We start from the raw sequence: 12,535 nt of genomic DNA, 5'->3' as shown, positions 1-12,535 counted from the left end.
CCAAGTGCCTATAATTAACAGAAGGTAAATAAGTATATGTGAATTATTTAGCAGAGACTTGTATAAATAATCCAAGACTCAGGGCTAACTCTATATGGAGTAGGACATGGCAAAATCCTTACCATATACTTTCGGAAACCTTTGTTCATCTCCCCATTTGCTGTACCAGCCAACCCAGAATTCCATAATCAGAATGGGCTTATTTCCCTAGAAACAAATAAAATCAAGCACTAAGTTTAACAACAAAAAAATAGAGAGAAACCATAAGCAGATGAGAACTTGTGGATCCCATTCATTCTACATTTTTGTCCAATTCAGAGGTTTCCTTTTTGATCCACACTTCTTCACTTCCCTCTCCCCAGTTACATCTTTGCCATCATACATAGCTTTGGATCCTATATTTCACCTCTGTCTACTGATTCCTTCTAGATTCATGTGCCTCCCTGCTGCATATGGATAGCAGCACCCATGATTCTACTTGTACTATCCTCGGCCATCATGGAATCAGCTTTGAATACACAGAAACCTGACTGTAATTCTTACGTGGAGACTGAGGCATAAAGGTCTCTTGTGTCTCAGAGGACAAAACCAGCACCCAAATCCTGCTGAAAATAGATTTTTTTTTTTGACAGGCAGAGTGGACAGTGAGAGAGAGAGACAGAGAGAAAGGTCTTCCTTTGCCGTTGGTTCACCCTCCAATGGCCGCCACGGCTGGCACACCACGCTGATCTGATGGCAGGAGCCAGGTACCTATCCTGGTCTCCCATGGGGAGCAGGGCCCAAGCACTTGGGTCATCCTCCACTGCACTCCCTGGCCACAGCAGAGAGCTGGCCTGGAAGAGGGGCAACCGGGACAGAATCCAGCGCCCCAAACGGGACTAGAACCCGGTGTGCCAGCACCGCAAGGCGGAGGATTAGCCTAGTGAACCGTGGCACAGGCCTGAAAATAGATATTTACCATGCTCAAATTTGGTGTCACCCTAGATTCTCGCCCCACACTTTAGCACTGACCAGAGTTCCTTAGCACCACCCAGCACACAACTCTAGAAAATCACTGGAGGAGAAGACACTCCACTAAGGCACAGAGGCATAGACAATAACAACAACAACAACAACAACAAAAACCCAGGACCAGATGGCTCCACTGCTGAATTCTACCAGACATTTAAAGAACTAACTCCAATTCTTCTCAAGTTCTTCAAAATAATTGAAAAAGAGAGAACCCTCCCAAATTCTTTCTCTGAAGCCAGCATCACCTTAATTCCTAAACCTGAAAAAGATCAATAGAGAAAAAGAACTACAGACCAATTTCCCTGATAGACATTGACACAAAAGTCCTCAAAAAATACTACCCAAAAGAACACAACAACACATCAGAAAGATCACTCACCCAGACCAAGTAGGATTTATCCCTGATGGATAAACATTTGCAAATCAATCAATGTGATAAATCACATTAATAAACTGCTGAATGAAAATCACATGATTATCACAATAATTATATATATATATATATATATATAATCACAGAGAAAGTGTTTGATAAAATACAAAACTCTTTCATGATAAAAACTCTAACCAATTTGGGTATAGAAGGAACATTCCTCAACACAATTAAGACAATTTATGTAAATCCACAGCCAGAATCCTATTGAATGGGGAAAAGTTGGAAGCATTCCCACTGACACCCAGAACCAGACAAGGATGCCCATTCTCACCACTGCTATTCAATACAGTCCTACAAGTTTTAGCCAGAGCCATTATACAAGAAAAAGAAATCAAAGGGATACAAATTGGGAAATAAGTCAAACTATCCCTATTTGCAGATGACATGATTCTATATACAGGGGATCCAAAAGACTCCACCAAGAGACTATTAGAACTCAGAGAAGAGTTTGGCAAAGTAGCAGGAAATAAAGTCAATGTACAAAAATCAACAGCCTTTGTATACACAGACAATGCCATGGCTGAGGAAGAACTTCTAAGATCAATCCCATTCACAATATGTACAAAAAAAAATCAAATACTTTGGAGTAAATTTAACCAAAGTTGTCAAAGATCTCTATGAGAGAATTATAAAACATTAAAGAAATAAATAGAATAAGATACAAAAAATGAAAAAATCTTCCATGCTCATGGATTGGAAGAAGCAATATCATCAAAATGTCCATTCTTCCAAAACCAATTTACAGAATCAGTGCAATAACAATCAAAATTCCAAAGACATTCTTCTCAGATACAAAAAAAATGATGCTGAAATTCATCTGGAGGCACAGGAGACCTCGAATAGATAAAGCAATTTTATACAACAAAAATAAAGCTGGACGCATCACAATACCAGATTTCAAGACATACTACAGGGCAGTTAAGAACCTGGTACTGGTATAAAAACAGATGGACAGAACAAAGGAAAAGAACAGAACCACCAGAAATCAAGCATCTACAACCAACTTATCTTTGACAAAGGAGCTAAAATCAACCCCTGGTGCAAATGCGGTCTCCTCAACAAATGGTGCTAGGAAGACTGGATCTCCACATGTAGAAGTATGAAGGAAGACCCTTACCTTATGCCTTACACAAAAATCTACTCAAATGGATTAAAGATCTAAATCAACGACACAAACACCATCAAATTACTACAGAACATTGGGGAAACCCTTAAAAACATTGGCCCAGTCAAAGAGTTACTGGAAAAGACCTCAGATGCACAGGCAATCAAAGCCAAAATTGACAAATGGGATTACATCAAATTGGGAAGCTTCTGTATCGTAAAAAATAAACACTCAATAAAATGAAGAGGCAACTGATAGAATAGGAGAAATTATTCTCAAAGTACACAACTGATAAAAAGCTTAGTAACCTGAATATATAAAGAGATTAAGAAACTCAACAACAGCAAAACAAACAACCTAGTCAAGAATTGGGTAAAGGACTTAGACATTTTTTAAAAGAGGAAATCCAAAGGGCCAGCAGACATATGAAAAAATCTTCAGGATCTCTAGAAATCAGGGAAATGCAAATCAAAACCACAATGAGGTTTCACCTCTTCCCTGTTAGAATAGCTTACATACAGAAATCAACAAACAACAAATGCTGCCAAGGATGTGGGGGGAAAAGTACCCTAATCCACTGTTGGTGGGAATGCAAACTGGCAAGGCCACTATGGAACACAGAATGGAGATACCTCAGAAATCTGAATATAGACCTATCATATGACCCAGCCATCCCACTCCTAGGAACTTACTCAAGGGAAATGAAATCAGCATATGAAAGAGGTATCTGTACCCTCCATGTTTAATGCCATTCAATTCACAGTAGGAAAAACATGGAATCAATGCAAACACCCATCAGCTGAAGACTGGAAAAAGGAATTATGAGATATGGACACCATGGAATACTATAAGTGGTAAAAAAAAAATGAAATCACTCCTGTCAATGGCAACAAAATGGATGAAACTGGAAAATATCATACTTAGTGAAATAAGTCAGTCCCAAAGGGACAAATATCATATGTTCTCCCTGACCTGTTATAACTAATAGAGCACTTAAAGGCATTGTGTAGAAGTGAAATTGACACTTTGAGAAGCAATGACTTTGAACAACCCTTGTCTTGACTGTTGAGGAACAATTTTTTTCATTCATACTATTTATTGAACTCCTTACTTAACATAGAGTTAATCATATGTATACATTTAATTGAAAATAGATCTTAGTAAAAAAATGTGAGTGGAAAAAGAGAGAGAAGAGGAAATGGGGTGGGAATGTGGGTGGGAGGGCAGGCAGGATGGGAAGAATCACCATGTTCCTAAAGTTGTAAGTATGAAATATACGAAACTTGTAACTATAAAGCTGTATAGTTCTGCAAACATTCCTACTGACTTACTTCTTAGGGTACAGTTTAGAAATTTGCCATGTGATGCCAAATCCCCACATGTGGGGTGGTTTAAAAAAAAGCACTGTAAGTGTTAAAGTGATCATAGGGATAGGATTAAGTATTAAAAAGATCATATAGGTTCTGGCGCTGTGACATAACAGGTAAAGCCGCCGATGACAGTGCCAGCATTCCATAAGGGCTCCAGTTCAAGTCCCGACTACCCCAATATAATAGTATTAATACGAAGCCAAAATTAACTATTGGGATTGAATCAAATTGAGAAGTTTCTGTACTTCAAAAGGAAGTCAGGAGAGTGAAGAGACAACCGTCAGAATGGGAAAAAATATTTGCAAACTATGCAACAGATAAAGGGTTAATAACCAGAATCTACAAAGAGATCAAGAAACTCCAAAACAATAAAACAAACAACCCACTTAAGAGATGGGACAAGGACCTCAATAGACATTTTTCAAAAGAGGAAATCCAAATGGCCAACAGACACATGAAAAAATGTTCAAGATCACTAGCAATCAGAGAAATGCAAATCAAAACCATAATGAGGTTTCACCTCACCCCAGTTAGAATGGCTCACATTCAGAAATCTACCAACAACAGATGCTGGCGAGGATGTGGGGAAAAAGGGACACTAACCCACTGTTGGTGGGAATGCAAATTGGTCAAGCCACTATGGAAGTCAGTCTGGAGATTCCTCAGAAACCTGAATATAAACCTATCATTCAACCCAGCCATCCCACTCCTTGGAATTTACCCAAAGGAAATTAAATTGGCAAACAAAAAAGCGGTCTGCACCTTAATGTTTATTGCAGCTCAATTCACAGTAGCTAAGACCTGGAATCAACCTAAATGCCCATCAACAGTAGACTGGATCCAGAAGTCAGACGGAAGTGGTTTCGGACTGGTCATGAAGTAGTTGTTTGCCGGCCCCAGTGACCATGGCGGTGTTTCACGACGAAGTGGAGATCGAGGACTTCCAATATGATGAGGACTCGGAGACGTATTTCTATCCCTGCCCTTGTGGGGATAACTTCTCCATCACCAAGGAAGATCTGGAGAATGGGGAAGACGTGGCAACGTGCCCTAGCTGCTCTCTCATTATAAAAGTGATTTATGACAAAGATCAGTTTATGTGTGGAGAAACAGTCCCAGCCCCATCAACCAACAAAGAATTGGTTAAATGCTAATGAAGCCTTCAGGAAAGCAAACCCTGAGAGCTGGGCCAGAGCCACGATGGAAACATCAGACGCACAAAACACAAGCGCTCCTGGACAGGGATTCTTTCCTAGTGCTGACTTCGCCGTCAAATAAAGAGCCAGTCCGCAGCATGACATAGCTGGATTTCGTGTGAGAACCCTGAATTGGAAGTATTCTTAATTGTCCATCTGGATTTCAGGGAAGATAATTTCAAATCAGTGCTTTCTTTCCCTCAGTTTTATCATTTTTATATGTGAAGCCTGATAACTGTCAGCTACCTCATTCATTAGCATTCCCTGAAAAAAGGGGACTGTATTTTTGATGTGGCTATTAAGAGAATTAAAATTAGCCCTTCCTTTGAAATTTGACATCAATCTGCTGTTCTAAATTTAAGAAAATTCATTTTTCCTGTCAGCATGCTGGATCACACGTCCAGCCCATCTCCTCTGTTGCCATTGTTACTGCGTTCACACTCTGATCAGCCTGCTTTTTTGTTGCACTTTATGCACAGAGTTTCTTCATAATTTCTCTAGAGCTAAAAGAGAATTCCAAAGTGAAATCGTCAGACGATTTGGAGTTTCCTTACATTCTACATGTTCCTTGAAAAGACAACAAAAACAAAAGCCCCTAAAGGAAGGGACATTGGTAATAGAATGAGGAAAGCAGAACATGCCAACCTAGTAGTGAAATGCTAAAACGATTTTTGCCAGATCAGAGCAGATACTCTTAGATCTGGGTTTTTGTGTGAATTTTAGATAGGGCTGATGTGATTGTGTTTTGGGTGTGGGTGGGGTTGATGTCTTCATGGCTGGCTGCAGTCATTTCAGTGTATCACAGTGTCAGCTCACTGCTACTGGAAGGGAAAGCCTGCGACAGAGCCTGAATTTGGAAATGGAAGGCCTGGTGCAAACAGATAAGCTTGCACAGGCACCTCAGGTTAGCCTGTGTGACACGCAAGCAGACCAGACATGCGCTTCAGCAGGGAACTATTGCTGGGAGAAAAGAACTGTGTAAAGATAAGCTGTCAGTCTGTGCTGAGAGTAGCAAGAAATTAGGATCACCTAGAAATTAGAAAATTCCCTTGATATAAATATATTCCAGCTTTATAAATACAATATTAAAAATTCCTGGCAGGTGGTTTTGGAAGTGACTTGTGCAGTTACAAAAACAGCTTGCTAGAATGTGCGTGTTTTACTGGTTGGTACATGTGCTGCACACACTAATTGGAGTGGCCAGTTTTTCCCTGGCAGCAGGGTGGCTGTGTACAACCTTTAGGCCAAGACTTAACTAAAGCACCAGAAATGGATGCTGTGAGTGCCTGGTACGTTAGACGGCATGTTCTTGGTGTGGTGAGAGACTGCATTGCCGTTTAGGACACAGACACCCTGGAAGTCGTCTACACTGCTTTGCAAAGAAAACAGTGACTGCTCAGATGACCAGCAGAAGATACGTGCCATCTCTGGTGGGAACGAGCTGCAGAGAGAAAGGAACTATGCCATGCTCCTGTTGATGGTTGTGTAGTCGCTGTTAACCTGATAACTGTTGATGAATTGCACAGAACAGATACCTCTGATGTAGCTCTTTGGAGCGTAAAAGAACAGAAAGAAAAGGTGCCCAAGTCCAAACATCCCAGTTGGAGAGAAACGAACAGCACTGGCAGCCTGTGTTCAGGGACCCACTGCAGTAACTGGGATGATCTCGTTTCTGAAGCAGCGGAAACATCCATTTTGTGGATGACCAAAGACCCCATGGGAATTAATCCTGTGTGTAGCAGAAAGTTACACTCAGTGTGGCTCGAGGCCCGTGTGGTGTGTGTGCCTTGTTTAGCCCAACAGACATTTCTGGAGCACCTCAGAACTGGTTAGTGATCGCGGCTCCACCTCTTAGCTGCTTCGTAGTCTGGCAAGGCTGGTGGATTCGCATCTGTACAATTAGGGGCCTGGATCGGGTCCTTTCTCAGCAGCCAGTCTCAGGCTTGCTAGTTTGCAGAAACTGAAATGGCAATGGAGACCTTTTATAAAGAAACGAAATCATGAATTATGGAGGGCACTCCACTCTGGTAGCTTGGTATTACCACACTTTTCAGTGTAAATTTATAAGATCAATGACTTAAAGGATTTTATATACACTTTTGTATATACATTGAGAAGCATTTTTCTTGGAAAGCACCCAACCCTGGTCCTAACTGTACTGATATTTATTACTAGGATAAATTCTATTGGCCTGTAAAATAAAGTCATATAGCTCAAAAAAAAAAAAAAAAAAAAAAAAAAAAAAAAAAAAAACAGTAGACTGGATAAAGAAATTATGGGATATGTACTCTATAGAATACTATACAGCAGTAAAAAACAATGAAATCCAGTCATTTGCAACAAAATGGAGGAATCTGGAACACATCATGCTGAGTGAAATAAGCCAGTCCCAAAGGGACAAATACCATATATTCTCCCTGATCTGTGACAACTGACTGAGCACCAAAAAGGAAACCTGTTGAAGTTAAATGGACACTATGAGAAACGGTGACTTGATCAGCCATTGCCCTGACTGTTGATGAACAACTTAATACGTTATCCCTCTTAGTATTTTATTTTGTCTGTTCTACTTAATACTATTGGTTTAATTCTGTAATTGATACACAGTTATTCTTAAGTGCTGAAACTTAACTGAAAAGTGATCCCTGTTAAATATAAGAGTGGGAATAAGAGAGGGAAGGGATGTACAATTTGGGACATGCTCAAGCTGACTTGCCCCAAACAGTAGAGTTAGAAACATACCAGGGGATTCCAATTTAATTCCATCAAGGTGACATGTACCAATGCCATCTCACTAGTCCAAGTGATCAATTTCCATTCACAATTGATCATAATGATAAGACTAAGAATCAAGACTAGTGTCTGCAAATACTAACTGATAGAACAAAAAAAGGAGAGAATGATCCAATATGGGAAGTGGGTTACACAGCACTCATAGAATGGCAGATGTCTTAAACTGCATTCTGGCCCCAGAATCAGCCCTAAAGGCATTCGGATCTGGCTGAAAAGCCCATGAGAGTATTTCAGGCATGGAAAGCCAAGACACTCTGGCAAAAAAAAAAAAATGACCTAAATGAAAGACCTCTGTGAATGAGATTCTGGTGGAAAAAACAGGTCATCAAAGGAGGAGGTACCTTTCTCTGAAGGGAGGAGAGAACTTCCACTTTGACTATGACCTTGTCTAAATATGATCAGAGTCGGTGAACTCAAAAGACTTCCATAGCCTTGGCAACTCATGACTGGAGCATAGGGAGATTACTGATGCCATAAACAGGAGTGTCAATTTGTTAAGTCAACAACAGGAGTTACTGTGCACTTACTCCTCATGTAGGATCTTTGTCCTTAGTGTGCTGTACATTGAGATTTAATGCTATAACTAGTACTCAAACAGTATTTTTCACTTTGTGTTTCTATGTGGGTACAAACTGTTGAAATCTTTACTTAATGTATACTAAACTGATCTTCTGTGTATAAAGAGAATTGAATATGAACATTGATGTGAATGGAAGGGGAGAGGGAGCAGGAAAGGGGAGGGTTGCATGTGGGAGGGAAGTTATGGGCTGGGAAGCCACCATAATCCATAAGCTGTACTTTGGAAATTTATATTCATTAAATAAAAGTTAAAAAAATAGATTAATAAATAATAGAAGTTCAATCACAAATACAAAAACATATATGATATAGCAAAAGCAATACTAAGAGGAAATTTTCAGCAAAAAACACCTTTGTCCAAAAAATGAAATAATATTAAAATCAATACAAAGGATCAAGAAACTGAAAATTGGTTCTGTGAAAATATAAACAAAATTGTCAAATTGTTAGCTTGATTAAGAAAAGAGAGAAGACTCAAATCAGTAAGAGTAGAAAAGGGAGTAAATATTAAAAATGACACTTCAAAATAAAACTCAATAGAAGCTATTATAAACTATTACAGGCCAATAATTTGGAGAATTTAAAAGAAATGGATAGGCTTCTGGAAATACCTATCTTACTAAAAATGAATAAAAACTTAGAAAACCTGAAAAATCAACTAGTGACAAGAATGAATCAGTAATAATAAAGAGTCTCCTGAAAAGAAAAACCCAGAACCAGATGGTTCAGTGCTGAAGTCTATTGAACTTTTAAGAAAAAACTAATACCAATTATTCTCAAACTACTCCCAAACCTGAAATGAAGGGAACCCCTCCAAATTCATTCTATCTTGATCCAAATCAGACAAGCACGAAGCAAAAAAGAAAACTGTACTGAGGAACACAGATGAAAAATTCTCAACAAAATACTGTATCAAACAGAGTCCAACAGCACATCAAAAAGATCACACTGTGTTGGATTTATGCCGGAGACGTAGGGATGGTTCAATACACAGCTCAGTAAACCTAATATATCACATCAACACAATGACGGACAAAAGTGATATGATTATCTTAATAGATGTGGATAAAAATTTAACAAAATAAAGCATTTATTTATGGTTAAAAAAACGTATTAAATAAACTAGTTGTAGAAGAAACATACCTGAACACACGAAAGCCTTTGTATGACAAACCCACAGACAAGACGGCGTTGGATGAGCGAAAGTTGAAAGCACCCCCCGCCCCCCAAGATCTGGAACTAATAGATTCCACTCTCACTGCTATTATTTAATACAGTTCTGGAAACTCAGCCAGAGCCATTAGGTAAAATACATACAAATGAAAATGGAAGAGATCAAATTATCCCTGTTTGCAGATGTTATGATTCCATACATGGAAAAATCAAGATTCCACAAAGAGAACATTAAAATGAATAAGCAAATTCAGCAGATTTGCAGGATATAAAATAATACACATAAATAAGTAGTATTTTATACCTGAACAACAATCTCAGTAATAAACTACTTGCAAGAGAAACCTCATCCACAAGAGATTTGATGCCTTGGGATAAATTTAACCAGAGATGTGAGAGACCTCTACAATAAAAATTAAATAACACTAATGTTTAAAATTGATGAAGAAGAAATAAATGGAAAGACTTCTCATGTTCATGGGTTGTAAGAATAAATATAATAAGAATACATATTATAAAAATGTCCATATTCAAAAAGCAATCTAAATGAAAGATCCTGGTGAACAAGATCCCAGCAGAAGGAACAGGCCATCAAGGAGGGAGGCACCTTTCTCTGAAGGGAGGAAGGAACCTCCACTGTGATACAGCCTTGACCAAACAAGTTCAGAGTCGGTGAACTCAAGGGGCTTCCATAGCCTAGACAACTCATAGCGAGAGTCTCGGGTGATTGCTGACATCATAAATAAGAGTGCCAATTGTTAAATCAACAACAGGAGTCACTGTGTACATGCTCCCCACGTAGGATCTCTGTCCTTAATGTGTTCTACTATGAAACTTAAAAACAACACTACTAGTCGAACAATACCCTATACCTTGTGCGGTTGTGTGAGTGCAGCCTGTTGAAATCCTTGCTTAGTGTATACTAAGTTGATCTTCTGTATATGAAGGTAATTGAAAATGAAACTCGATGAAGGGCAGGATGGGAGAGGGAGTGGGAGAGGGGAGGGCCACGGGAGGGAGGGAGGTTTCGGGGGGGAAGCCACAACAATACAAAAGTTCACTTTGTAAATTCACATTTATTAAATAAAAAAATAAAATAACTATATAACTAACAAACAAAAAAAAGAAAAGAAAAAGAACTTAATACTTTACTCTTTTAGTATTTTTTATGTTCTACTTAAAACTATTGGTTCAACTCTGTAATTAATACACAATTACTCTTAGGTGTTTAATTAGTGCTATAACTAGTACTCAAATAGTATTTTACACTTTGTGTTTCTGTGTGGGTGTAAACTGTGGAAATCTTTACTTAACATATGCTAAATTGATCTTCTGTATATAAAGATAATTGAAAATTAATCTTGATGTGAATGGAAGGGGAGAGAGAGTGGGAGAGGGGAGTGTTGTGGGTGGGAGGGAAGTTATTGGGGGGGAAGCCATTGTAATCCATAAGCTGTACTTTGGAAATTTATATTCATTAAATAAAATAAAATATAAAAAAATAAAAATAAAAATATAAAAATGTCCATATTACCCAAAATTATTTATAGACTCAATGCAATCATCCATGAAAATACCAATGACATTCTTCACAGAATTAGAATGATCTGGGGGCCTACGCCATGGCTCACTTGGCTAATCCTCCACCTGCGGTGCTGGCACCCCGGGTTCTAGTCCCGGTCGGGGCGCCAGGTACTGGTCTCGGTTGCTCCTCTTCCAGTCCAACTCTCTGCTATGGCCCAGGAAGGCAGCGGAGGATGGCCCAAGTGCTTGGGTCCCTGCACCTGCATGGGAGACTGGGAGGAAGCACCAGGCTCCTGGCTTCGGTTTGGTGCGGTGCCGGCCATAGCGGCCATTAGGAGAGTGAACCAACTTTTCTCTCTGTCTCTCTCTCACTGTCTATAACTCTCTCTCTCTGTCTCTCTCTCTCTCTCTGTCTCTAACTCTGCCTGTCAAAAAAAAAAAAAAAAGTGATCTGGGGATCGGCGCCATGGCACAGTAGGTTAATCCTCTGCCTGCAGTGCCAGCATCCCATAATCAGTGCCAGTTCTTGTCCCAGCTGTTCCATTTCCAATTCAGCTCTCTGCTATGGCCTGCAAAGTGCTTGGGTCCCTGCACTCGTGTGGGAGACCTGGAAGTAGCACCTGGTTCCTGGCTTCAGATCAGCGCAGCTCCAGCCATTGTGGCCATTTGAGGAGTGAACCAACAGAAGGAAGATCTTTCTCTCTGTCATTCCCTCTCACTGTCTATAACTCTACCTCTTAAATAAATAAATAAAATCTTAAAAAAAAAAGAATGATCAATCCTAAAATTCATACAGAAATACAAAATATCTAGAATGGACAAAGCCATCTTGAATAAAAACAAAGCCGGAACTATCACAATCCCAGATTTGAAGATATATTACAGGAATATTGTAACCAAAAATATAATACTCACATGAAACTAGATAAACATACCTATAGAACCTAATAGAAACCCAAGAAATAAATTCACACAGAAACAACCAACTTATCTTCAACAAAAGGTCAAAATTACTTCCTTGAAGGATAATCTCTTCAATAAATGCTGCTTAGAAAAGTGGATTTACACATCAGAAGTCTGAAATGAGACCTCTACCTCTTACCCTGTATAGAATCAACTAAAAATGAATCAGATTTAAATATAAGACTTGAAACTTTGAAACCACAAGAAGAAAACTGGGGGGAGGGACGGCACTGAAGTGTAGCAGGTAAAGCTGCAGCCTGAAGTGCTGGCATTCTATATGGGCAAAGGGCACCAGTTCAATTCCTGGCTGCTCCACTTCCAATCCAGCTCCCTGCTAATGCACCTGGGAAAGCAGTGGAAGATGGCCCAAGTCCTTGGATCCTTG

General features: G+C 39.4%; 2 protein-coding genes across 2 annotated transcripts in view; one reads left to right on the top strand and one right to left on the bottom strand.

Moving 5' to 3' along the window:
• LOC100345977 (beta-galactosidase-1-like protein 3) overlaps positions 1-12,535 on the bottom strand; it is a 70,883-nt gene that overhangs the window by 27,911 nt on the left and 30,437 nt on the right. Inside the window, exon 10 of the mRNA XM_008248356.3 lies at positions 123-207. Coding sequence (XP_008246578.2) covers positions 123-207 — 85 coding nt within the window. The remainder of the gene's footprint in view (positions 1-122; positions 208-12,535) is intronic.
• Positions 4,766-5,454, top strand: LOC138843704 (diphthamide biosynthesis protein 3). Its single transcript, XM_070048414.1, has one exon. The coding sequence runs from the start codon at positions 4,828-4,830 to the stop codon at positions 5,074-5,076; it is 249 nt and encodes an 82-aa protein (XP_069904515.1). The 5' UTR covers positions 4,766-4,827; the 3' UTR covers positions 5,077-5,454.

Source organism: Oryctolagus cuniculus, chromosome 1, assembly GCF_964237555.1.
Source record: "Oryctolagus cuniculus chromosome 1, mOryCun1.1, whole genome shotgun sequence".
Taxonomy (NCBI): Eukaryota; Metazoa; Chordata; class Mammalia; order Lagomorpha; family Leporidae; genus Oryctolagus; species Oryctolagus cuniculus.
The sequence above is the reverse complement of the archived record's forward strand: the minus strand, read 5'-3'. Positions and strand labels throughout refer to the sequence as shown.

Coding starts and splice junctions, on each gene's coding strand:
- LOC138843704 (XM_070048414.1), top strand. CDS start 4,828: ATGGCGGTGTTTCACGACGAAGTGGAGATCGAGGACTTCCAATATGAT.